General features: G+C 47.8%; 1 protein-coding gene across 2 annotated transcripts in view; it reads left to right on the top strand.

The window, feature by feature from the left end:
- Positions 1-26,194, top strand: part of Limk2 (LIM domain kinase 2) — a 77,557-nt gene extending 51,363 nt beyond the window's left edge. For both annotated transcript variants that reach the window (XM_069994508.1, XM_069994509.1), the window contains 14 exons: positions 2,671-2,806; positions 3,555-3,664; positions 4,667-4,855; positions 6,317-6,422; positions 6,632-6,828; positions 9,722-9,908; positions 10,904-10,990; positions 13,297-13,428; positions 13,651-13,707; positions 16,606-16,671; positions 18,605-18,779; positions 19,856-19,911; positions 21,020-21,177; positions 24,466-26,194. In XM_069994508.1, coding sequence (XP_069850609.1) covers positions 2,671-2,806; positions 3,555-3,664; positions 4,667-4,855; positions 6,317-6,422; positions 6,632-6,828; positions 9,722-9,908; positions 10,904-10,990; positions 13,297-13,428; positions 13,651-13,707; positions 16,606-16,671; positions 18,605-18,779; positions 19,856-19,911; positions 21,020-21,177; positions 24,466-24,610 — 1,801 coding nt within the window. In that variant the 3' untranslated portion in view covers positions 24,611-26,194. The remainder of the gene's footprint in view (positions 1-2,670; positions 2,807-3,554; positions 3,665-4,666; positions 4,856-6,316; positions 6,423-6,631; positions 6,829-9,721; positions 9,909-10,903; positions 10,991-13,296; positions 13,429-13,650; positions 13,708-16,605; positions 16,672-18,604; positions 18,780-19,855; positions 19,912-21,019; positions 21,178-24,465) is intronic.
- Positions 26,195-26,993: the final 799 nt, after the last annotated feature.

Genomic DNA, 26,993 nt, shown 5'->3' with positions numbered 1-26,993 from the left:
GTGCTGAGGAATCGAACCCAGGGCCTCATGCATGCAAGGCAAGCGCTCTACCACTGAGCCACCTTCCCAGCCCTCTTTTTATTTTTTAAATTATTACTATAAAAGTGATGTACAAAGGAGTTACAGTTACATAAGTCAGGTAAAGAGTGCATTTCTTTTTTCTTTTTTGGGGGGTGGGGGTCTGGTCCTGGGGCTTGAACTCTGGGCCTGGGCGCTGTCCCTCAGCTCTTCAGCTCAAGGCTAGCGCTCTACCACTTGAGCCACAGCACCACTTCCAGCTTTTTTCTGCTTATGTGGTGCTGAGGAATCGAACCCAGGGCCTCATGCATGCGAGACAAGCACTCTACTACTGAGCCAACTTCCCAGCCCCAAGAGTGCATTTCTTTTGGACAATGTTACCCTTTCCCTAATTCTCTCCCTGTTTTTCCCTCCTATCACCACCCACAGGTTGTATAGTTCATTTTCAACATAGTGTCTAGTGAGTACCACTGCTGCATTTGTTTACCCTTTGTCCCTCCCAAAGATACATAAAGAAACAAGACATAAGGAAAAGAAAACCAAAACAGCAACAAAGAAAAAAATCTTTTGTTTCCATTTTCTTGAGTTCATTTAGATAAATATTGTTTTATATGATCAGAGAAGCACATAGGCATTGTGCCTTTGTGTTCCTCCCTTAAGTATTCTCCTTTGGTCTCACTGTATGTGAATGCCTAGAGTCCTGTAATTTATCATGTCCCAGTATATTTTAGATCTAGCTTCCACATATGAGAGAAAATATGCACCCTTTGTCTCTCTGAGCTTGGCTTACCTCACTGAACATGATTTATTCAAGGTCCATCATATAAATGAGAATCTTAAAAAAACAAAAAAACTCTGCTTTCCTCCCCCTCCATGCTAACTGTATAGAAAAGTCAAGGCTAGTTGTCTTAGAGTGACCTACGTTCTAGATTTGCATGAATTTTTCTTTTTGGTTGGTCATGGGGGCTGAACTCTGGGCCTGGGCACTGTCCCTTAGCTCTTCAGCTCAAGGTTAGCACCCTACCACTTGAGCCACAGCACCACTTCGGGCTTTTTTCTGCTTATGTGGTGCTGGGGAATTGAACCCAGGGCCTCATGCATGCGAGGCAAACACTCTACCACTGAGCCAACTTCCCAGCCCTGCCTGATCTTCTTTATGCTTAGCTTTTTTTCATATTTTTTTGACCAAAGCACTCCATCAATAATACTGTTGATGATGAATAGATTTTAAAGGGTAGAAGTAATTATGCTTATTCGACCCAATACCTGTCTAGATCAGAGTTTATCCTAGCACGTGCTCACGCATATGCGCTCTCTCTCTCTCTTTCTCTTTCTCTTTCTCTCTCTCTCTCTCTCTCTCTCTCTCTCTCTCTCTCTCTCTCTCTCTCTCTCTCTCTCTCTCTCTCCTCACTTGATTATATGTACATTTTCTTTTTGAGGGGCTTATGTAAAAGATTTATTTCATTTTTTAAATTATATTTTTATGATCATTAACTAGTTGTACAAAGGAGTTATAATTCAACATGTCAGTTTCTGAGTGCAATGCATCTTTTAACAATTTGATTGTTACTGTAAAGGTGATGTACAGAGGGGTTACAGTTATGCAATGAGTACCTTTCCTTTTGTCATCTCTTCCTTCCTTTTCTCCCAGGTTTTTCCCCTCTTGAACCCCTCCTCTCCCCCAAATTGTATAGTTCATTTTCAACATAGTGTCTAGTGAGTATCACTGCTGCATTTGTTCACCTTTTGTCCCTCCATTTTCAATATCATCACCCCTTTTATAATTCTTCCTATCTTTCCCAACCTTGCCCATTCTCTCAGTCATGTGTAGAATTTAGAGTTAAAAAACAAAAAAAAAAAACCCAAAAAACCATGAAATTAGAAGGCAGACAATGGGGGAAGGAAAAGGGGACCAGTGAGAGGGAAGGGGTACCAGAAAGGTTAATGGGGGTCAAAGCATGTTATAAACACATATGACAGTGTCTAATGAAACCCATTAGTTTGTATAGTTTATATTAACTAATTATGAAAAGGAACGACAGAGGCACAAAAGTCATCCGGCTTAACAAGGTGGACCTCATCACCCAGCAGATATATTAAATGTTATGCACATTTTCTTTAAAAGTTCACTTCTCTGGCTGGGCACCATTGGCTTATGCCTTAATCCTAGCTACTTAGGAGGCTGAGATCTGAGGATCGTGGTTCAAAACCAGCCAGGGCAGGAAAGTCTTTCAGACTCTTATCTCCAATAAACTACTGAAAAAAGTCAGAAGTGGTGCTGTAGCTCAAGTGGTAGAACACTCACCTTGAGCAAAAGAAGCTCAGGGACAGTGCCCAGGCCCAGAGTTCAAGCCCCAGGGCCAGCAAAACAAAGTTCACTTTTCTAGAAGAGTCTTCCTGGCTCCTCCTTGATTCTCAGAAGACTCTTAAGACCCAGTGTCTGCTCCCAGGGGCAGGAGGCAGGCAGCACGAAGCTGGCTTCTGGAGTCTTGGACACTGACCCGCTTTCCCTGGAGAGATGGCACTACTCTGTAACTTTCTCCATCCAGCTTTATGTGGGAGAAAGGACTGTCCATTTTGCTGTCAGACCTGGAGCCAGAATGGCCTGGTTCCAGAGATCCCAAGCATTTCTTTTCTTGTCTTGTCTCACAGGTGTTCAGAATGTCAGGATTCCCTCACCAACTGGTACTACGAGAAAGATGGGAAACTGTACTGCCACAAGGACTACTGGGGGAAGTTTGGAGAGTTCTGCCACGGGTGTTCCCTGCTCATGACAGGGCCGGTCATGGTGAGCAAGATCCTTCTGTGTCTTCCCCCCTTGAGCTTCACAGTCCTTTGACAGTGCTCCCAATTTTCCCTATAGCCCTTCTTCTTTCTCATGCATTCATTCATTCACTCAATTATCAGTGTCTGTTGAGCACTTAGTGTCAAGTCCAGTAAAAGATTTGATACTCCACGCATCAGTGGTTCATGTCTGTAATCCTAGCTACTCAGGAGGCTAAGATCTGAGGATTGTGGCTCGAAGCCAGCGCAGGCAGGGAAGTTTGTGAGACTCTTATCTCCAAATAACCATCAAAAAGCCAGAAATGGAGCTGTGGCTCAAGTAGTGGAATGTCAGCCTTGAACAAAAAAGCAAAGACCCTGATTTTAAGCCCCACTACCAGCACCAAAAAAAAAGTTAACAGTCCAGGTTGGAAGTGGGGGAAGATAGGCAGGGAGAGGACAATGCAGCGGGATACAGACCTTAAAGGACACTGTCACAGTTTGAAAACAGGATACACCTAAGTTGTGCTCAGGGTCAGGGAACCTGGAATGGATTAGCAGAGAGGTTCTGCCTCCCCTACTTGCTTTGAACAAGGGATTTGAAGTCAGCTCTCCTGGAGAAACTGAGCCTTTCTTGTGGGGATGATTATTTCTGGGAAACCTGTTCTCATTGACTGGAGTCTCTGATTAGGTCACACACCTCTACCTCCACTCTTAGTAATAGTGATTATTTGCTTCCTCCCTTTATACTATTTCTCCCCATCTGCTTACAGGTGGCTGGGGAGTTTAAGTACCACCCAGAGTGCTTTGCCTGTATGAGCTGCAAGGTGATCATTGAGGATGGGGATGCATATGCCCTGGTACAGCATGCCATGCTTTACTGGTAAGACCATGCCCTCTGTCCTCCCCAACATGAGTGGGCAGAAGGACAGGTGGCAGTGTGAGTTGGGTGGAAAGATATTGGGGTGGATCCTATCCCAGCACTGTAGTTTTTAACAACTCTATGACCTGTAAGCAGAGCCAATAACTTCTCTCTGTCCTCCATCCTTACCCACTATGAGAATAACCTCACTCTGCTCTGTAAACCCCCAAAGGGACAGAGTAGCAAAAGATACTCTAAGAAGGAGCCCACAGCCAATCACAAGTGTCTCACGCCTGTAATCCTAGCTACTCAGGAGGCTGAGATCTGAGCCAACCCTGGCAGGAAAGTCTGTGAGACTTATCTCCAGTTAACCACCAGAAAATCCAAAGTGGCACTGTAGCTCAAGTGATAGAGCGCTAGCCTTGAGCAAAGGGGTTAGGGACAGCACCCAGGCCAAGTTCAAGCCCCACGACCAACCAAAAAAAGGAGCCCACATTAAAGGAAAGGCATGGAGAGCTTACCAGCTCTCCCCATCCAACTTAGCTTTGTTAACAAAGGAAGCTATCTGGGTTGGCTGGGAGAGAACAGAGGCTGGGGCAAGTTTCTCACTATGAGTCAAAGGCACAGCAAGAAAACTCAGAGTTGCCATCAAGAATCATAGCATAAACCAGGTGCTGGTGACTCATACCTGTAATCCTGAATACTCAGGAAGCTGAAATCTGAGGATTGCAGTTCCAAGCCAGCCCAAGCAGGAAAGTCTTACCTCTTATCTCCAATAAACTACTAGGAAACCAGAGTGGAGCTGTGGCTCAAAGTAAGAGAGCGCTATCCTTGAGCACAAAAGCTCAGGGACAGTGCCCTGAGTTCAAGTCCCATGACTGACAAAAAAAAAAAAAAAAAAAAGGTGGTGAGACAGGGAGAAGAGTGGCCGGTATGTTATTTAAAGCCAAAAGGTTCAGTAGTTACTAGGTGGCTTCCAGGTAGGCCTCCAAGATCTCAGCTTGCTTTGTGCCCTCTCCCTAGTGGGAAGTGCCACAATGAGGTGGTGCTGGCACCTATGTTTGAGAGGCTCTCCACCGAATCTGTTCAGGACCAGCTGCCCTACTCTGTCACACTCATCTCCATGCCAGCCACCACCGAGGGCCGACGGGGCTTCTCCGTGTCTGTGGACAGTGTCTGCTCCAACTACGCTACCACTGTGCAAGTGAAAGAGTGAGTATCTTACAGCAGAGGTTCTTGCGCAGAGCCCACAGATGGGCCTTGAAGGACTCTCTAAATTCTGGCGCACAGAGCTCTCTTCATCCCCATCTTCCACTTTTCTCCTGAGCTCACTGTGCTGTAACCACACCCGGGTCTTGGCACTTGAGTTCTCTGTTCTTTAGCTGCTTTCTGTCTGATGCTCAAAGCCAGAACCTCTCACCTGTCAGGTGTTGGGTTTCAGATCATATTTGCTCCTTGAAATGATCTTGCTTAAGTAATGTGTATGAGTTTATCATATGTCCTTCCAACTAGATTGCAATCTCCAGAATGAGCTTGTCTTGTCCATTATTGCATGCCAAAGACCCAGAACGTCTGATTATTTTCTTTTTCTTTTCATTTTTTTCTTTTTCCTTTTTTTTTGGGGGGGGGGTGTTGAATTCAGAGCCTAGATGCTGTCCCTAAGCTTCTTTTTGCTCAAGGCTAGGGCTCTACCACTTGAGCCACAGCTTTACTTCTGACTTTGTAGTAGTTTATTGAAAACAAGAATCTCACAAACTTTCCTGTCTAAGCTGGCTTCAAACCAGGATCCTCAAATTTCAGCCTTCTGAGTAGCTAGGATTACAGACATGAGCCACCAGTACCTGGCTGTAATTCTTGCTTTATTGGATAAGAACGTAAGTGGAGGAAAGTGGAGAAAAGGAGGAAGGAAGTTAAGACTCTGGGCCAGGGATCAAGGAAATTCTATGGATAATGAGACAGTACTGGCTTGTTGCCCTATAAATGATTGTAGACCTCCAGTATAATGATCATGAGTCTGGATCTTACAGAGGCACTGAGGCTGAAGAAGTCAGGGAGGGATGGAAGATGTCTACTGTATTCTCCTAAAAGATGAGGAGGGGAAGGGATTGTGTTCAGGGCAGAGGGAGACCAGATGTCTCCAGAGATAGTATCTAATGTACATCAAGAGAGTAGCCAAGAAGGGACTATTAATTGTGGAGGGCCTGGACTATGAGAATCCCACAGGTCTGCGGAAGATAACAAAACCAGGTTGGTGTTTTAGAGGAATCATTAGTACACAGAGGCTGGATAGGAGAAGAGAAAAGCCCAGAGCTGTAGAGACCAGTTAGGAGGCTTGTTGAATAGGTCAGGGTGGGAGATATTGGTAACTATGGTGATGGAAAGAAGGAAGAATTGTTAAAGGTGGATGAGGGGAGGGGAGCGAGGCAGGGAGGAATAGAGGGAACTCCAGGTGGGCAGATATTATCCAGGTTTCTAGCTTAGGCCACTGGGTGAGTGACAATACCCTTCACTGAGATGGAGCATCGTGGGAAGAATGTAGTTCTTTGTGTGGATGGCCTGAGCCTTGTGGGCCAGTGGGTCCCTGGAACTTGAAGAGGCTTCCTTGTACAAGCAGAACTGCACAGGTGAGTTATTAAGAGGCCTTCATCCTGCCTCAATTCTCATCTGTCGTAGGGTAAATCGGATGCACATTAGTCCCAACAACCGTAACGCCATTCACCCTGGAGACCGCATCCTGGAGATCAACGGGACCCCTGTCCGCACACTCCGAGTAGAGGAGGTACAGTGTGTGTCACCTGTCTTCCCCACTCCCAGCTTTTTTCTTGACATAAGCCTGTGGTCACTAGTGCGACCTTCTATATTAGCCTACAGGTACCCAGGTAGCAGGGGTGACCTGGCAGATGGGAGGAGGTGATAGGATGTCAGGCTGTGGGTGGCCTGAATTGGGGAAGCCAATGGGAATGAGCCTTACACTGCTTTTGGCCACAGGTGGAAGATGCAATTAGCCAGACCAGCCAGACACTTCAGCTGTTAATTGAACATGACCCCGTCCCCCAGCGCCTGGACCAGCTGCGGCTAGATGCCCGGCTTTCTCCCCACATGCAGAATGCCGGACAATCGCATACCCTCAGCACTCTGGACACCAAGGAGAATCTGGAGGGAACACTGAGGAGACGCTCCCTGAGGTGCCACCTTCCACCCCAGTCCTGTCCCATGTCCACCCTCAGAGGATGTGATGGCTTTTGGAGGCCAGCAGTGTTAGGAAGAGAACCAGCTGGCATGGGGAAAGGCTATGAGGATTGTGCTGACCCAGCTATCCTGTGGGACTCACAGTTCATAGCCAGGGTCTGTGCAGACCTAGCTGTCTGCCAGGTTTCCTTGGAAACCAGAGGGTCAGGCTCTGTCTACTAAACCCTGAGCTGGACAGGAATCAGTGATACTGCACCATAAAAGGCAACATGGAGGAAGAACGGGGCTCAGAGCTGGAAGTAAGGGCACATCTAGGGTAGACTAAACATCCATAAGGATTTTGAAAATGATAAAGGAAAAGATGAACCCAATCTGTTCTCAGACTTGGATCAGTAATCTCACCCCTCAGAGCCTGTCAAGTGAATGGGAAAAGCAGTCACCTTGTGTGCAAGTCCCAGGTAGAGACTTACAGAAAAGGAGTCAAGAGCACTGGGTGTCAGGCAGAACTACCCATTCCAGGCCCTCCATCTTCATCATAAATCACTTCATCTCTCTGAGCCTCTGTGTCTACATTTGTGAAGTGGGGTTGCAAGATAAAAGTGGCTGTGTCACCAATTACCGAAGAATTAGATGTGGAAAAGGACACAGTTGTACAATGCCAGCAGACAGTAGTGAACACTCAGTAAATGTGAGATAGGAGCCAGGTGCCGGTGGCTCACGCCTGTAATCCTAGCTACTCAAGAGGCTGACATCTGAGGATCACGGTTCAAAGCCAGCCCAGGCAGAAAAGTCCCCTTAGAACTCTTATCTCCAATTAACCACTCAAAAACTGGAAGTGGTGTGCCGGGCGCTGGTGGCTCACGCCTGTAATCCTAGCTACTCAGGAGGCTGAGATCTGAGGATCGCGGTTCAAAGCCAGCCCGGGCAGGAGAGACCGTGAGACTCCTATCTCCAATAAAACCACCAGAAAACCGGAAGTGGCGCTGTAGCTCAAGTGGTAGAGCGCTCGCCTTGAGCTGAAGAGCTAAGGGACAACGCCCAGGCCCAGAGTTCAAGCCCCACGACCGACAAAAAAAAAAAAAAAAAAACTGGAAGTGGTGCTGTGGCTCAAGTGGTAGAGCACTAGCCTTGAGCACAAAGAGGCTCAAGGACAGCACCCAGCCACCTGAGTTCAAGACCCAGAACTGGTACCAAAAAAAAAAGTGAGATAGGCTATTGAAGAATCTTGTCCTTTATCCACTCCTGGGTCAAACAGGCTGATTAGCCAAGTCCTTCTTGGGGGCCATCTGTTGCAAATAGGGCCCTCCCTGTAGATCATTCCTGCCACTCTTGGCTGCCTCTCAGCAGAGGACAGAGAAGGGCTAGAAATGCATGGCTTGGGAAAGAGAAGATGTGGGATTGCTGGAGAGCTGCTCAGATACTTGAAGGGCTGAGAGGGTAACTCATCTTCCAGGCTCTGATGAGCACTATTCGAGGGAGGCAAAGCAAAAGAACAAGAGCAACCAAGCCTGTGGTGCAAGTCAAGTCAGAAACCATGCAGCTATAGCAGTCTGTGGATGGTCCAGCAAAACTGGAGCTTCCTACAAAGAGGTTTTAAGGGTTACAGCTCACCTGCAGTTCTATGGTCTTCAGCCTTCTTGTCCTCCTTTCAAAGTAACAGTCATCAGCCAGCCACTGGTAGCTCATACCTGTAATCCTAGCTACTCAAGAGGCTGAAATCTGAGGATTGAGGTTTGAAGCCAGAGCAGGACAGTCCATGAGACTCTTTATTTCTTGTTAACCATCAGAAAACCAGAAGTGGAGCTATGATTCATGTAGGAGAACACTAGCCTTGAGCCCAAAAACTCAGGACAGCACCCTAGGCCCTGAGTTCAAGCCCCACTATTGACAAAAACAAGAAAAACAAAGTAACCATCATCAATTATTACTATTACTGGCTGCTTTTGAAAATATAAACAGATTTATTGCTGGAAAAAATTAAAGGTGTTTAATATCTTAAAATTTAGAAAATATGGGCTGGGAAGGTGGCTCAGTGGTAGAGCGGTTGCCTTGCATGCCTGAGGCCCTGGGTTCAATTCCTCAGCACCACATAAGCAAAAAGAAAAAAGCCGGAAGTGGCGCTGTGGCTCAAGTGGTAGAGCACTAGCCTTGAGCTGAAGAGCTGAGGGACAGTGCCCAGGCCCAGAGTTCAGGCCCCACAACCAGACCCCCCCCCAAAAAAATATTAGAAAATATGGCTAGGTGCAAGAATATACAGAACAGCTGGGCATTGATGGCATAGGCCTGTAATTCCAGCAGTTGGAAGAAGCAGGCGGGTGGATTGAGAGTTGGAAGGCAGCCTATCTAATGAAACCTGGCTTCCATAAAAAATAAAATGATGAAATGCCTGTATCATCTAAAATCTCATTTGCTCATTTTTTTTGGAACAGTAGAATGCTGTCACTCTAACCTAGTTAGTACCTTGAATCAAGCAGATGGGTAGTAGATTGCTCTCTCTAGTGCTGTCCTATGCTGAACATTGTAAGTTAGTAGACTCTAGTTAGTTGTTCCAGGTGCAAAGAACCAAGGTCTTATGTCCAGCCTACTCCACAGTGCTGGGGAGATGCCCTAAGTCTCATGTGTGCTCTGGTACTGAGCTATTTCTCCACCCCAGTTCCCAGAGTTCCCATTTTGAATGTGTTTCTCCTATGCTCAAATAAACTGCTGATGTATGCAGACCTAAAACAGCACATCTGTCTGATGTAAGATCCCTGTCTCCCAATAATAGCATTTGAATTACAGACAGTGGAATGAGCAGGTATGCCTGAGGTTCCTGCCTTTGGTATTCTGGCTAGTCTCAGAACTACTTATGTCTCCTCCCTCCCCCACCCCATCTTTCCTCATCCTCAGGCGCAGTAACAGCATCTCCAAGTCCCCTGGCCCCAGCTCCCCCAAAGAGCCCCTGCTTCTCAGCCGAGACATCAGCCGCTCAGAGTCCCTCCGCTGCTCCAGCAGCTACTCACAACAGATCTTCCGGCCATGTGACCTGATCCATGGGGAGGTCCTGGGGAAGGGCTTCTTTGGGCAGGCCATCAAGGTGAGCAACAGCAGCAGCCGCTGCCCCCACCCCTACGCCTGTCTCACCTTTTCCAAAGTTCTCATCCCATGGCCTCCCCCCACACCCTACACGACACCAGGCCTCCTTCCCTACTACAGGTGATGGTGGAGGAGGTGCCCACTCTACTACCCAGCCACCTAAGGGCAGCAGTGAACCTGTGGCTCTGGAGATACAGCTTGGGATAAGCTGTGCCCATAGCCCTCCTGCTGCCAGGCTGTGGGTATGTGTCAGGTGCCCACAGACCTAAGTACTGGGAATGCTGCAGGGAGTACAAGTGGCTCCTGCCACCCTGGTGAAAAGTCTCAGGGACTAACCTTTTCTTCTCTTTCTCTCCTCCTCCTCCTCCTCCTCCTCCTCCTCCTCTGCTGAGAGCTGGGAGGGGGGGTCAGGTAAGCCATGTATGTAAGCTTTGTGGGGCAGCAGGGCTGGAGAGCTCACCCCCCCACCCACTCGACTCCCTGGTGCATGTCTGTGGCACTCACCCTCCTGCCCCCGGACTTCTGTTCACCCAAAGGATTCACTCCTACGCCACATGACCAGAGCCCCTGCTTGGCTTGGCAGTGTCCCCTCCTGCCTCCTTCCCCATTTGTCTGATTCTCACCTCTCTGTGCATGCTCGGCTCTCCAGAGAAGAGAGTGTGCTTTCCTCTGAGTCCCCTGTTCTCCTATGCTGTGTCTTCTACACAAAAATTTTCCATTTGATCTGATCTCATCTCCTCTGGCCCAGTATGTCTTAACAAGGAATGAGATGGCCAGTTGCATTGATTGATTGAGTGAGTGAGTGGATGAATGAATGAATAATTGAATGAATGATTCAATGATTTTGTGGTGCTGGGGTTTGAACTCAGGGTCTTGCGCATGCCAGACAAGCGCTTCGCCACTGAGCTTCATCCCCAGCTCGTAGATCTTTCACAAGAAGTTCTCCAGTACTACTACTTCTTATCTTTACATCATTAATAATCACCCTCCCTGTAGGTGACACACAAGGCCACGGGCAAAGTGATGGTCATGAAGGAGTTAATTCGATGTGATGAAGAGACACAGAAGACTTTCCTGACTGAGGTAACAAAGTGGGAGTTGCCACTGTGCCTCCTATAATCCCAGCTACTTGGGGAGGCTGAAGCAGACAGATTGTATGAGCCCAGGAGTTCTGGGTCAGTGTGGGAACACAATAAGACCCTGTCCAGGGCTGGGAAGGTGACTCAGTGGCAGAGCGCTTGCCTTGCAATGCATGAGGCCCTGGGTTCGATTCCCCAGCACCACATAAGCAAAAAGAAAAAAGCCAGAAGTGGCGCTGTGGCTCAAGTGGTAGAGCGCTAGCCTTGAGCTGAAGAGCTGAGGGACAGTGCCCAGGCCCCATGACCGGACCCAAAAAAAAAAAAAACAACAACAATAAGACCCTGTCCAAAAAGGGGAGGGAGGGATGGGGGGGAGGGAGGGAGAAAGAGAGAAAAGAAAAAAAAGAAAGAAACTCACCTTTAGAATAGAGAAAATGTTACAAATGAATGGCTTCAATAAAAGTCTTAAGGACTTGGGGCATAGCTTCAGTGGGCCCTGAGTTCATCCCCATACTGCAGTGAGAGGGAGGAAGGCAGTTGGCTTGGAATCACTGTCTTAAAGACTGAGGGAAAAGAGTGAGAGAGGAAAAGTGACATCAATCAAGATGCATTATACTTGCAAACTGATTTGTTGAATGGTAACACCTTTGTGTAACTACTTAAAGATTAAAAACATATATAATTTTAAAAATTGAGTGATAGGGAAGTGGCGCTGTAGCTCAAGTGGTAGAGCGCTCGCCTTGAGCTGAAGAGCTGAGGGACAGCGCCCAGGCCCAGAGTTCAAGCCCCACGACCGACAAAAAAAAAAAAAAAAAAAAAAAGAAGCAATTGGGTCTGAAAACAATGTTTAAGCCGGGCGCTGGTGGCTCACGCCTGTAATCCTAGCTACTCAGGAGGCTGAGATCTGAGGATCTCGGTTCAAAGCCAGCCCGGGCAGGAAAGACCGCGAGACTCCTATCTCCAATAAACCACCAGAAAACCGGAAGTGGCGCTGTAGCTCAAGTGGTAGAGTGCTCGCCTTGAGCTGAAGAGCTGAGGGACAGCGCCCAGGCCCAGAGTTCAAGCCCCACGACCGACAAAAAAAAAAAAAAAAAAAAAATTGAGTGATAGAACATCCCCACTCCCTCTAAATCAGGGCCTGGGCACTGACCCTGAGTTGCTTTTGCTCAAGGATGGTACTCTACCACTTGAGCCACAGCACCACTTTTTGGCTTTTTCTGTTTATGTGGTACTGAGGAATGGAACCCAGGGCTTCATACATGCTAGGCAAGCACTCTACCACCAAGCCACATTCCCAGCCTGTCAATAAACACTTTTTTTTTTTTTTTTTTTGGTCGGTCATGGGGCTTGAACTCTGGGCCTGGGCGCTGTCCCTCAGCTCTTCAGTTCAAGGCGAGCGCTCTACCACTTGAGCTACAGCGCCACTTCCGGTTTTCTGGTGGTTTATTGGAGATAGGAGTCTCACGGTCTCTCCTGCCCGGGCTGGCTTTGAACCATGATCCTCAGATCTCAGCCTCCTGAGTAGCTAGGATTACAGGCGTGAGCCACCAAGCACCCGGCTAATAAACACTTCTTAAAGATGGCACAAGCCATATTACAAGGGATGCTATTCCAAGGAGTTCTCAGATTGCAAGCGTGATGGACATGAAAACAGACCAGTTTAGTACAACTCTATATTCTAGTCACCTGAAGGCCCTCAGTGGTGCCTGGAGTGGGGCTCCTCAAGAGCTGTCATTCCTTGAGCATCTATACAGTCTTCCCTACTCCTCCCACCTGGATCTGATGGAGAAGCTGCAGTCACCTGTGACCCAGGTGATGCCCTCCTCTTCCTTCCTGCCCCATCCCCAGGCCTTTGTTTTCACTCTTGGCCTTACCACTCCAGTTCCCCAAAGCACTTCCTAGAAAGGCAAGGGGGGCTGGGAAGTTGGCTCAGTGGTAGAGCGCTTGCCTTGCATGCCTGAGGCCCTGGGTTCGATTCCCAGCACCACATAAGCAAAAAAGCCCGAAGTGGTGCTGTGGCTCAAGTGGTAGAGCACTAGCCTTGAGCTGAAAAGCTGAGGGACAGAGCCCAGGCCCAGAGTTCAGGCCCCACGACCAGACACAAAAAAAAAAAAAGAAAGGCAAGGGCCCAAGGGAGAGACCTGTGAAGCCATCCCCACCCATGTAGTGGTGATCTTCTCTCTCCCCGATCCTAATGCTTGAACACATCACACTGATAGATGTTGAGAGGCAGCTAACTCCTTTAGAGAGAGAAGACTGGGTGGGAAGTTAACCATCTTCCTCTCCCCACTTGGCATCTCCCACTCTTAGGTGAAAGTGATGCGTAGCCTGGACCATCCCAATGTGCTCAAGTTCATTGGTGTCCTATACAAGGACAAGAAGCTGAACCTGCTGACCGAGTACATCGAGGGGGGTACCTTGAAGGACTTCCTGCGCAGTGTGGTGAGCATACTGGTCCACAATCCCCTGGAGTCCTGATTAGTTGTCAGAGGTACACCTATGCCCCCACTACCAGGAACCCAAAGAACCATCCATGCTAGGCAGGACCAGGTACAAACGGGGGGGGGGGTCTCTTCACTGGCACACTGTACTGACCCGCAGGGCCTGGACTATGAGTGGCACAGGAAATCAACAGCCTCTGATAGGCATTCTCTCACCCTGCAGGACCCGTTCCCCTGGCAACAGAAGGTCAGGTTCGCCAAAGGCATCGCTTCAGGAATGGTAAGTACAATGTAAGAATAGAGAGAGGTGTATTTGAAGACAGACATCCATCCTGGGTGACTTGTATGGGTTGGATCATTCAGCAGTTATTTACTGAGTTTCATCTGGGCCAATGAAATTACCCTGGCCAACTGTCCTCAGCACACAGCCTTGTTCTCAGAGGATTCCAGTTCTCTAAGAGAAAACTGGATATGGCCAAGGCAAACTGAAGGGGTAAACCACAGTACAAGGGCCTGGTCATCCCTATTATAGAAACTTCTGGGTATTGAGAGCTTTTAAAGCAAGTAAACACCTCACTGCCTTGTAAATCCAGTTGCACTGATAGTAAGAGCCAACAAATACTAAGTGCTTTCTGTATGCCAGGCACTGAGCTCAGAGATTAACAGGCAGGATCATATTTACTTCACATGACAACAGTTGTTTCAAGGTAAGAAGCTGAGACTAGAACAGGACAGAGTTAGGACCCTGGGCTTTGTCAGTCTAGCCTCTACACCATTTTAGCCATTCCTCCTCTCACAGGGTTCATGAAGACAAGATTTGTGTGGAACAGTAGATTGGATCCCTGTGTTTCAAGCTAAGGAGCCTGAACTTATAGGAAGTTTGTGTCTGTGTGTGTGTGTGTGTGTGTGTGTGTGGAATGAAGTAGTTATACAGTTGTACGAAAAGGTTATAATGCCATATAAAAGAAAGATTTTTATTAATTTGTTTTGCCAGTTCTGGGGCTTGAATTTTTATTAATTTGTTTTGCCAGTTCTGGGGCTTGAACTCTGGACCTAGGCACTGTCCCTGAGCTTTTGTGCTCAAGGCTAGCACTTTGCCACTTAAGCCACAGCTCCACTTCTTGCTTTTTCTGTGACTAATTGAAGATAAGAACTTCCCAGACTTAGCCGGGCGCTGGTGGCTCCCGCCTGTAATCCTAGCTACTGAGGAGGCTGAGATCTGAGGATCATGGTTCAAAGCCAGCCGGGCTGGAAAGTCCTTGAGACTCTTATCTCCAATAAGCCACTAGAAAACGGGAAGTGGAAGTGGCGCTGTGGCTCAAGCAGTAGAGCACTCACCTTGAGCTGAAGAGCTAAGGGACAGTGCCCAAGCCCCACGAGTAACAGAAAAAGAAAAGAAAAGAAAAAAAAAAGAATTTCCCAGACTTAGCCAGGCGTCAGAGGCTCACGCCTGTAATCCTAGCTACTCAGGAGGCTGAGATCTGAGGATCAGGGTTCAAAGCCAGCCCGGGGTGGGACGGGGAAGGTAGCTCAGTAGTAGAGTGCTTGCCTTGCATGCATGACGCCCTGGGTTCAATTCCTCAGCACCACATAAACAGAAAAAGCCAGAAGTGGTGCTGAGACTCAAGTGATAGAGCACTAGCCTTGAGCTGAAATGCTGAGGGACAGTGCCCATGAGTTCAGGTCCCACTACCGACAAAAACAAACAAACAAAAACAAAGCCTGACAAAGCAGGAAAGTCTGAGAGACTCTTATCTCCAATAAACCACCCAGAAAACCAGAAGTAGCACTGTGGCTCTAATGGTAGAGTGCTCACCTTAAGCTGAAGACTGAGAGATAACGCTCAGGCTCAAGAGTTCAAGCCCTACAATCAACAACAAGAAAAAAAAGAATCTCCCAGACTTTCCTGCCCAGACTCACTTTGAGCTTCAATCCTCAAATCTCCAGACTTCTGAGTAGCTAGGATTACAGGCATGAGCCACTTGTGCCCAGCCTAGAAAAGATTTTTAAGCAAGGAAGTTTTGTGATCAGAGGTGATCTATAGGTTGGAATAGAGTTGAGAGATCCTCAGGCAGGGACAACTGGATAGAGAGCCAATGAAATACTTTGAGTTTCTAAATTAAGGTAGTAGCAATGGTGACAGAAGACTGGGAGACAGGGTGGCCTCAGAGCAACTGGATGGCAATGAAGGAACACAAATGGGAAGAGGAGTCACAGTGGCACCTTGTGCCACCATTTACCAGATACTGATGGTCAGGAAGAGGCTTGGGAAAGTCAGGATTGGTGCGTGCTGAGAATGATCTACTAGCTGAACCTCCAGCTCTCTGAGCAAGAAACTGACTGGAGCTTGGAGAGAGACTGCTGGTCCCCAGAGAAGGGGCCACTAGAGCTGTGAGACAGAAACATATCCATGTGGAAAGATGGCTCGGAGCATGGCTGGTGCCGAGGAAGCTGCTGGGTGGGAAAAAGACCCACAGGGGTCTCAGGAGCAGGAGAGATGCCGACAGCTTTGAGGAAAGGATCTGCAGACCACCAGATTATGAGTCATGGCACACAGGAAGAGCTCCAGGGCTGTGTTGACCTGAGCGTGTGAGCAGTGTCTCCCATTTTGGCGGGGGAAGGACAGGAAAAAGCAGTGGCCTTTGACACCGACAATAGCTTGTTTAGAAACAAGTTTCTTTCTAAATAGAAATTTGTTTAGAAACATTTGGATACAGAGAGGGACTAGTTCAAGAATAGACCTGGAGGAGAATGATGTGAACAGCAGGAACATGGAGCTAATTCAACCAGGAAGGACTCAAAGTTCCTGAACCCCGAAATTGTGTGGGGCATGAGAGATGGAGCTGTGTACCTCGGGGTACTCACTTCAGAAGGCCTGGGCAAAGGCGTAAGGGGGGCTGCAGGGACCAGAGCCCAGTAATGGACTTTGGAGACTGGAAGGAGAAGCTATGAGGACTGAGGTCAGCCCTGAGCTGATGACTGTTGAACTGAAGGATGGGCTGGAGCCAGCAGTTTTCTTTTGTTGTCCCTACAGGGAGCCTGGCCCCATTTTGTCCAGGCTGGGTGCTGCGGTGGGCGGGCACAGCCCGGGTAAAAGAAGAATAGGTTTTATGGCCCCTAATTCCAGAGTCAGGATCTGGTTGATTTACTGGCCCTTTGGCTTGTATTTGTGTTCCAGGCCTATTTGCACTCCATGTGCATCATCCACCGGGATCTGAACTCACACAACTGCCTCATCAAGTTGGTATGTCTCACCCGGCAGCCTGGCCTGAGCCTCTTTGAGGTCAGCTGTCCTGGCTTCTTTGTCACAAAGGAAGCTGGCTGTCCCCCTGGCTTTAGGCCAAAGGTATTGCCTAGGGGCTTCTCTTGCCCTTCCTGTGGCTTCCAAAGCTATGTGTCTTCCAAACACTCCCAGGCTCCAGCACACACATACCTGTCTCACCTCTCAGTAGCAGCCCTAGCAATCATTTGATTAGAAGTGACCTCGGGGCTACAGATGCTCCGTGATAGAATACTTAATCTATGCAAAAAGAGAGAGTTGACCAGAAATTCCTTAGTTATATATAGAGAGTCCTGTCATTCTGCTGACCCATTTTTCTGGCACATGAAATCTCAGCCTAAGGCCACAGACATAGTGAATTCACTGTGACCAGTTTGAAGCCATTATTCCTCCCCACTCCTACCCCACCCCCCTCGGCTCTGATTGCTACAGTGTTGTTTCCCCTGTTGATTTGTAATCTTGCTTCCTGGGTATCCACTAGTCAGCCCTGGCTCTACCCTCTGGACTCATATCAAACAATCTTAATCCCTTTCACATGACTGCCCTATAGTTATCCAAGGAGCTTATCTCCCCAGATTCCCCAGACTGACTGCCTCTGCCTTGTCTTTTTCTCTTAACCCTAGTTCAGAACAGTTACCCTAAGTCTTTTTGAGGAGGAAGGTAAGGCACCACAGGATAAAAACAAAACACAATCCTAGCTACTCAGGAGGCTGAGATCTGAGAATCTCAGTTCAGAGCCATCCAGGGCAAGAAAGTCTATGAGACTCTTACCTTTAATTAACCCCCAGAAAACCAGAAGTAGTGCTGTGGCTCAAAGTGGTAGAGCGCTAGCCTTGAGCAGAAAAAGCTCAAGGATAGCACTCAGGCCCAGAGTTCAAGTGTGTGTGTGTGCACACATGTGCACGCACACACACACATACACACACACACACACATTCCGTACCCCACCTCCGAGTTTTACCCTCCATATTGCAGAGCCCTATCCCAACTAGAGTTCTGTAGTACAAACTACACTTCAGCTTGTGGGCAGATAGCACACACACACACACACACACTCCGTACCCCACCACACACACACACACACTCCGTTCCCCCACACACACACACACACTCCGTACCCCACCTCTGAGTTTTACCCTCCATATTGCAGAGCCCTACCCCAACTAGAGTTCTGTAGTGCAAACTACACTTCAGCTTGTGGGCAGATAGCAGACTGACAGAAACCCAACTACTTGAACAAATCTACTGGCACTTTCTGCTACGACTCTCCTTCACTATGTATTTACTATGTATTCCCCTTGTCCATGACTTTTTTTTTTTTTGGGGGGGGGTGTTGATCCTAAGGCTTGACCTCAGGTCCTGGGCACTGTCCCTTAGCTTTTGTGCTCAAGGCTACTTTGAACTACAGCACCGCTACTGGCTTTTTTGGTAGTTGATTGGAGATAAGAGTCTCTCAAGCTGGGCGCTGGTGGCACATGCCTGTAATTCTAGCTACTCAAGAGGCTGAGATCTGAGGATTAGCTATTCTGGGAAGCCCAGGCAGGAAAGTCTGTGAGACTCTTATCTCCAATAATCTACCCAGAAAAAGCCAGAAGTGGCACTGTACCTCAAATGGTAGAGCGTTAGCCTTGAGCACAGAGACTCAGGGACAGCACCCAGGCCCTGAGTTCAAGCCCCAGGATCAGCAAAAATAAAATTAAAAAGAGTCTCACAAACTTTCCTGCCCAGGCTAGCTTTAAACTGTGATCCTCATATCTCAGCCTTCTCAGTAGCTAGGATTAGGGGTGTGAGCCACCAACACCCCAGTAGTCCATGACTTTTCTTGCCTATGCCCACACCCCAAGGCCAGGTTCAAGGACTTCCCCACCAGGTCCTGAACTAGACCTTGTCCTGCCAGGACAAGACTGTAGTGGTGGCAGATTTTGGGTTGTCACGGCTCATAGTGGAAGAGAGAAAAAGGCCCCCAGTGGAGAAGGCCACCACGAAGAAGCGCACCTTACGCAAGAATGACCGCAAGAAGCGTTACACGGTGGTGGGAAACCCCTACTGGATGGCTCCTGAGATGCTGAATGGTGAGTCCTGAGCCTGGAAGAGACACTCCAAGGGGGAACAGAAGCCACTTCTGACAAGGGAGTCCTGGGAGACTAGTTAATGATGGTTTCTAATCCTTGCCAGCCTAGGCCTGATAAACTACTTGTTCCCTGAGCTCAAGAATAGGAACTGGTCAGAGTATCAGGCTGGTCATAGCATAATGGATTTTGTGTCCTAAGGGTAGCTAAGAGGTCAGATTATGCATTGCTCTAGCTTTAGCTTTTGCTTTCTCCTGACTAGGAACTGAATTATGGTGCCCCCTGGTGGACACTGCTCAAACTATCAGAGACACTTTTCTAAGCACTAGGCACTGATGGGTCCTGCCTGTAATCCTAGCTATTCAGGAGGCTGAGATCTGAGGATCACAGTTCAAAGCCAGCCTAGGCAGGAAAGTTCGTGAGACTCATCTCCAGTAAACCATCAGAAAACTGGAAGTGGCACTGTGGCTCAAGTGGTAGAATGCTAGCCTTAAGCACAAAAGCACAGGGACAACGCCCAGGCCCAGAGTTCAAGCCCCACAACCAACCAAAAAAAAAAAAAAAATGGTCTAGGGAGCTGGGAAGGTGGCTTAGTGGTAGAGTGTTTGCCTAGCATGCATGAAACCCTGGTTCGATTCCTCAGTACCACATAAACAGAAAAGCCAGAAGTGGTGCTGTGGCTCAAGTGGTAGAGTGCTAGCCTTGAGCGAAAGAAGCTCAGGGACAGCGCCCAGGCTCTGAGTAAAAAAAAAAAAGGCCTAGGAACAGCACTTTTCAGTTCAGTGGCTCCCTGAGATCACACAGCTGCCAATGGCAGAGCCTAGAACTGGGGTGTAGTTCTTTTCCACTGTGCCATACAGTTACATCCTGAGCAATGTATTTATAAAGTCCCTTCAATACAAGCCTTCTAGGGCTGGAGAAAGATGATACCAAAGTAGTGCCTCTCCTGGACCACTTTGAGACATCCCCTCAGAATCTGTTCTAGCCTTGGTTCTTGTCTGTGACTTGGCTTCACCCTACACTTTTGCGGAGCAGGTAAAGGATGCCAAGTTAACAGTTGCTTGCCTCTGTTTCCCAAGGAAAGAGCTACGATGAAACCGTGGATGTCTTCTCTTTCGGGATTGTACTCTGTGAGGTGAGCTCCCACACAGAGGCCATTCAGGCCTAGAAGCTTTGCCCTGCCTCACATCTGGACATCTCCTAGGGATAAAAAGGTTATTATAAATTTGACATAGGTAGCCAGGTACTAATGGGTCATGTCTGTAATCCTAGATGGTCAGGAAGCTGAGATTTGAGGCTCACAGTTTGAGTCTGACCAGGGCAGGAAAGTCCATGAGACACTTATCTCCAATTAACTACCAAAAAAAAAAAAAAAAAGCCAGAGGTAGAGCAGTGGCTCAAGTGGTAGGTAGCCTTGAGCAAAGAAGCTCAGGAATGGCACCTAGTCTCTGACTGGGTATGATGGATGCCTCATTTGAATCTTAAGGTCCCATGAAATGGAGGCCTAGAAAGGCTCAAATAGTTTGTAAGTCACAAAGTCGCATGGCCAGTAAGGGACAGGTCAAACTCAGAATTCCAGTAAGAAAGGTATGACGTCTAGCTCTTAAGCCTAGTTGCACTTCCTTTCTGTTCCCCGTTTCTAAACCCAGCAAATAGAAGTTGCCACTCCAGGAAATACCAGCTCCATGATAGGCCCCATAGAGGATACAGTAAGTCCTGGCAAGATTCCAGCCATTAGTAGCTTAGCATTCAGGTGGCAAAAATAGCTCAGTATATCTCAAAGCACTCCATCATCCACACATTCAAAGGCTTCTGTGATTCCCGTAAATCTATGAATGGGATAGGCAAGAGAAACAAAAGGTGATTAGAATAATGAAGGACAATTTTTATGAAAGTTGTTTCCTTTTCATAGATAACAATTGTGTACTAAGTATTAAGCTATATACAAAGTATTAAGCTGGTGCCAAGTTCTCAAACATGAATCAGACCTAGCTCCCTGCTTCACAGAGACTTGACTCTAGCAGAAGGTGGACATAGACAGCTAACAGCCTGCATGCCAACTTGGAACATTACTTTTGCTACTGTGAAGCCAGTCCTAAACTACCCTCAGAAGCCAGGAGAGAGAAGACTAGATTTTTACCACTCTTCTGTGTCTCCTTCTGTCCACACATGAGCATTCCTTTTCCCTGCCATCTATCTGTAGCATCAGAGCACTTCCTGACCAGCTGTCTTCTCACCTGCAGATCATTGGGCAGGTATATGCAGATCCTGATTGCTTACCCCGCACACTGGACTTTGGCCTCAACGTGAAGCTTTTCTGGGAGAAGTTTGTCCCAACAGACTGTCCCCCTGCCTTCTTCCCCCTGGCCGCTATCTGCTGCAAACTGGAGCCTGAGAGCCGGTAAGTATTTCACCCCTGTCTCCAAGCTCCAGGCACAAGGGATGGCAGAGCCTTGAACTCAAGCATGTAACTGTCACTCTTTAACATGCCAAGTTTGATAAAGGTGTAGTAACTGGATAAGGTACAGAGACACAGTTCCTAAAAGAAAGTTCAAACTGGGTGCCAGTAGTACACACTTAACTCCTAGCTACTCAGGAAGCTGAGCTCTGAGGATCACAGTTCAGAGCTAGCCCAGACAAAAAAGTCCATGAGACTCTTACCTTCAGTTAACCAGCAAAAAGCCAGAAGTAGAAGTGTGACTCAAGTGGTAGAGCACCAGCATTGAGTGAAAAAAACAAGTGCTTGTGCAAGGCACTGAGTTCAAGCCCCCAGAACAAGCACCGAAAAGAGAGAGAGAGAAAGAGAGTATGTGGGTGTGGGTATGTGTAGTGTGGACTATGCATTAGGTGTTGTTCTGAGGTGTCAGATCTCAGGAAACTTGCATTTTTTTCAAGGCCCAGAGCTCCAATTCTGGAGGAGCAGACTAGCAAGTAGAATCAAAATATACAACATAGTGGGGCTGGGAAGGTGGCTCAGTGGTAGAGTGCTTATCTTGCATGCATGAGGCCCTGAGTTCGATTCCTCAGCACCACATAAGCAGAAAAAGCCAAGTGGTAGAGCGCTCACCTTGAGCTGAAGAGCTGAGGGACAGCTCCCAGTCCCAGAGTTCAGGCCCCATGACCAATAAAAACAGCATAAATAAACTATGCTGAATATTCAAATAGGACAAATGCTGTGGGAAAAGTCTAATAAAGAGGTTTATTATCAGACACTAGTGGCTTATACCTATAATCCTAGCCACTCAGAAAGGATCTGAGGATCACAGTTCAAAGCCAGCCCTGCAGAAAAGTCCATGAGACTGTGAACTCCAGTTAACTGCCAAAAAGCTGAAAGTGGAACTGGTAATGACTCACTTGATAGAGCACTAGCCTAGAGCACAATCCCACATTTACAGCCTAGTGTGGAGGGGGGATATACATCTATATGTATATGTGTCTTTAAAATCTCGATTCCACAAATAAGTGAACAGTATAGCATTTTGAGATTGGCTTAAGGGGATACTTTCCAGCTCCATCCACTGTCCTGCAAATAATATAATTTCAATTTTCTTTGTAGATGAGTAATACTCCAAGTTCATACGTAACACGTGTGTGTGTGTGTGTGTGTGTGTGTGTGTGTGTGTATACATACTTTTTTTTGGGGGGGGGCGTTGGTCGTGGGGCATGAACTCTGGGCCTGGGTGCTGTCCCTCAGCTCTTCAGCTCAAGGCTAGTGCTGTATCACCTGAGCCACAGCGCCACTTCCAGTTTTCTGGTGGTTTATTGGAGTCTCATGGAGGGGCTGGGAGGATGGCTCAGTGGTAGAGCGCTTGCCTTGAATGCCTGAGGCCCTGGGTTCGATTCCTCAGCACCACATAAGCAAAATGAAAAAAGCCGGAAGTGGCGCTGTGGCTCAAGTGGTAGAGCGCTAGCCTTGAGCTAAAAAGCTGAGGGACAGCGCCCAGGCCCAGAGTTCAGGCCCCACAACCGGACCCAAAAAAAAAAAAAGAGTTTCATGGACTTTACTGCCTTGGCTGGCTTTGAACCATAATCCTCAGATCTCAGCCTCCTGAGTAGCTAAGATTACAGGCGTGAGCCATCAGTACCCAGCTACCATGTGTTCTTTATCCACTCATTGGTTGTTGGACACATTGGCCAATTCCATATATTGGCTATTGTAAACAAAGATGCAATAAACATAGGGATGTAGGTGTCTTTCTGGCATATTAATTAACTCTTCCTTCAGATATATACCCCCAGAGGAAATGTGGTGTGATCATTAGGTAGATCCATTTTAGTTTTTTAAGGAGCTTCTATACTGATTCCATAATGGTTACACTAATTTACATTCTCACCAGCCATGTATGAGGGTTCTTCCCTTCATCCTCGCCAGGATTTGTTTTCTTGTTAGATGGCATTCTGACTGGGCTGAGATGAATCTGATGTTTCTCTCCTAGCCATTTGTATTTCTTCTGAGAATTGTCTATTTGTCCATTTATTAACTGGGTTATTTGTTCATTTGTCCACATATTAATTGGGCTATTTGTTCTATTGTTTCAGAGCTTTGTTTAGTCTAGATAATAATCCTTAATCCATTGAATAGCTGACATTGATTGCCATTGTTGTATTATTATTTTTTTTTTTTTTCGGCCGTGGGGCTTGAACTCTGGGCCTGGGCGCTGTCCCTCAGCTCTTCAGCTCAAGGCAAGCGCTCTACCACTTGAGCCACAGCGCCACTTCCAAATAGCTGACATTGAATAGCTCCTATTCCATGGGTTGCCTCTTGGTTCTGGTGGTTTTCTTGAGCTGTGTAGAAACTTCTTGTCCATTCTTGCTATTATTTTCTTGGAGTCTTATTCAGAAAATAATGACCTGTGCCTTTTTCTTCCAGATTTTTCCTATGGTAGTTTCAGATGTTACATTTCAATCTTTGATCTGTTTAGAGTTGGTTTTGGTACAAGATGAAAGGCAAGGGTCAAGTTTCAGTCTCTGGCAAATAGATGATCAGTTTTCCTAGCACCTTTTTGTTGAATAGGCTGTCTTCCGCAGCCTTTTGACTCCTTTGTCAAAAATTAGATGGCTGTAACTATGTGGTTTTATTCCTGGGTCTTTTCTGTTCTGCTGTTCTTCTGTGTCTGTTTTTTGTGCTATCACTAAGCTATTTTTTTTTTTTGCTACTATGGCTCTATAGTATAATTTGAAGTCCAGTATTATGATAGTTCTTGCATTTCTCTTTTTTGCTCAGGATTGCTGTTACTATGAGCTACCACCACTAGCCAGGCCAGACTCCTTAGCCAGTTACCTTTTTTTGGTCAGCCCTGGGGCTTGAATTCAGGGCCTAGGCACTGTTCCTGAGCTTTTTTTGTGCAGGATGAGCTCTACCACTTGAACCACAGCACCACTTCCAGTTTTCTGGTGATTAATTACAGATAAGTCTCATAGCTTTTTCTGGCCGGGCTGGCTTTGAACTACAATCCTCATATCTCAGCCTCCTGAGTAGCTAGGACTACAGGCATGAGCCCCTGGGAGCCAGCCTTTACCTAGTTATCTTTCGTCTTTGTACCAACCCTGTGAAGTTATGCTAATATCATTTCTTGGAGAGGCAAACATAGGCTAAGGAGTTTGCCTGAAGAGGTAACTGAGCGCCAGGCCCGGGTCCTCCCTTACCTCCTCATAGTTCACCTGCCTGATTCACCTCTTTTCTTTCCAGACCAGCATTTTCCAAACTGGAGGACTCCTTTGAGGCCCTCTCCCTGTACCTAGGAGAGCTGGGCATCCCACTGCCCGCAGAACTGGAAGAGCTGGACCACACTGTGAGCCTGCAATACGGCCTGACCCGGGACTCGCCCCCCTAACCCTGGCCCAGCCCCCTGCAGGGGGGCCTTCCACAGCCAGCATTGCCCCCTCTGCGCCCTGGCCCTGCTTGTGAACAGGGCTTTCCCGGGCTTCCTGTGTTCCTGTGGATTGGTGGCACATTCCAAGGCACAATGAGCCATCCCTACTACCTCCCCAGGAGGCGAGCGGGCGCAGCGCCAGCAAAATGTATCTCCCCCCCTACATTTGGGGGGCCTGGTTACTGTTGATGAATCCAACACTCACCTGAAAGCTGTGAAGATATAAACTACGAACCTGAACTCGGGGGCCTACCTGGGACCCCTGGCTTACACTAATCAACGTGACCTGGGCCTGCTGGGCAGGATCCCAGGGGAACCTGCCTGTAGCCTCTAATGACTGGTTTAGCGGGACTTCAGTTGGGATTGTGGCCAAGAGAAAGACTGGTGACCCAGTTGCACTCAAGAAGTTTCAATGACAGTAGATCCCACTTCCTGGAGCAGAGGTGGAGGGAATAGGTTTTGAAGTCTCTTAGTGTATAGTGGGACCCACCAGCAATCAAGGCTGTTTGTTCACTTGCCAGGGGGTGGCTCCAGCCAGCCCAGGGACCACACCAATGTGAGCAGGAAGTTTCCACTTCGCCTTCTCAGCCGACTACTGGAGATCAGCCAAGAACTAGGCGACATCTTCTCTTGTCTCAACAAGAAGATGGAAAGAAAGAGGCTCTGCCTTCTAAAAATAGCATCTTCTAGCTGCTGTCACTCATACTCTGATGGGCTTAGCCAAAAGACCGAATTACTGCCTAGAGCTAGATGGAATCTGCGGACTGTGGCCTGTTGCAGGCCTAGGTTCTAAGGGAAAGGAGGCTCAGAAATCTCTTGCCCACCTCCCTGTAGCAGCCACTGCTCATCCTCCAACACGCCTGCTCTAGACAGCAACATGGACTGAGAAAACGTGGATGTGATGAGACAGAGTCCCAGAGCCGAGGGGCTGACAGGGAACAGCTCCCTGAGCTGGACCACTGGCTTCTACCTCCTTGTTAGCTGGCCCAGCTCATAGCTCCTGGCTTACAGCCTTCTGAGCCACACCTCGGGGCCACGGGCATTGGAAAACCTGGAGACGCTTCCCACCTTGATCCCCAGACCTCCAGAGACTCCATAGGACACCTCAATTTGCCTAAATGTCTCTGGGATTACACCCTATTTAACAAATTGGGAATGGGTTCGGGTTATAAATGCAATGTGTGGTGGTTGTATTGGGGGGAGGTGGGGGAGTGATCCGGGAGAATGGTTGCTGTTAATATTACCTTCTTATATCTATTGGGTGGTATGTGAAATATTGTACATAGACTGGATGCGTTATGAAATGGGTGGTTATCTCTGGCCAGAGTTTACTTGCTGTGTAGCCTGTACTTACATGTGGACTTTGCACGCTTGCTGTAGGGTTGAATCCTAGGCTCCTGGCAACAGCATGGTTCAGCATCCTGTGGCTGCTTGTGTTTCAGCTGTCCCCAGCAAGCGTGGGAGCGGCAGGCCTGAGCCTGGCTATTGATTAGACTAAATAAATTAAGCAGTTAACAAAAGTGATCATACTGAGAATGAAAAGTGACTTGGCGCCTGACTCAAGGGAATAAATAAGGGAGCAACTGCTGCCCACCTTCAGGACCTACAAGACTTCCCACAGCAGGGAGTCTCCCAGGTGTAATCCCCTTTCAGATCCCCAGTTTGTTCATACAAGTCCACTGAGGCAGCGCTTTCCCTGGGTCAGGTCTCTGATCTCCATTCATCCCTGCAAAGCTGCTGTGTGTGGCTCCTGTATCCTAGGTGTGGCTCCCCGAGGCTCCTTGGGCTCCTTGAGTGGGGATGCACAAGCCACCTGAGCCCATGTGTAGGAAATGCTCAAGAACATCTGTTGCTTCTGTATATGGGGAGACAGAGAACTGACCACTAGCAGAGGATGTTATCTGGTTGGTGGGGCCCTAGGACACAATCCCAAAGGTCATTTCTCCCATGCAACCCCAGAGCTTGAGAGAAACGAAGGATAGAATCTGGTTCCTGGGGGGGGGAGGGGGGGAACCCTTGAGCTGGGCACTGGTAGTTCACGCCTGTAATCTTAGCTACTCAGGAGGCTGAGATCTGAAGATCATGATTCAAAGTCAGCCTGGGCAGGAAAGGCCATGAGACTCTATCTCCAGTTAACTACCAGAAAACCTGTAGTGGTGCGGTGGCTCAAAGAGGTAGAGTGCTAGCCTTGAGCAAAAATTGCTCAGGGACAGTGCCTAGGCCCCAAGTTCAAGTCCTATGACCAACTAAATAAAAAACCAAACTGATGATCTGAGGTCCCCATTGTTAACAAAATTAAACAGCACTGTCTGAGCACAAGCTGAAGTCACCCTGGGTATATAGC

Source organism: Dipodomys merriami, unplaced genomic scaffold (assembly GCF_024711535.1).
Source record: "Dipodomys merriami isolate MVZ:Mamm:240054 unplaced genomic scaffold, mDipMer1.0.p SCAF_45, whole genome shotgun sequence".
Classification (NCBI taxonomy): domain Eukaryota; kingdom Metazoa; phylum Chordata; class Mammalia; order Rodentia; family Heteromyidae; genus Dipodomys; species Dipodomys merriami.
Note: the sequence above shows the minus strand (reverse complement) of the source record. Positions and strands in the feature narration are given on the sequence as shown.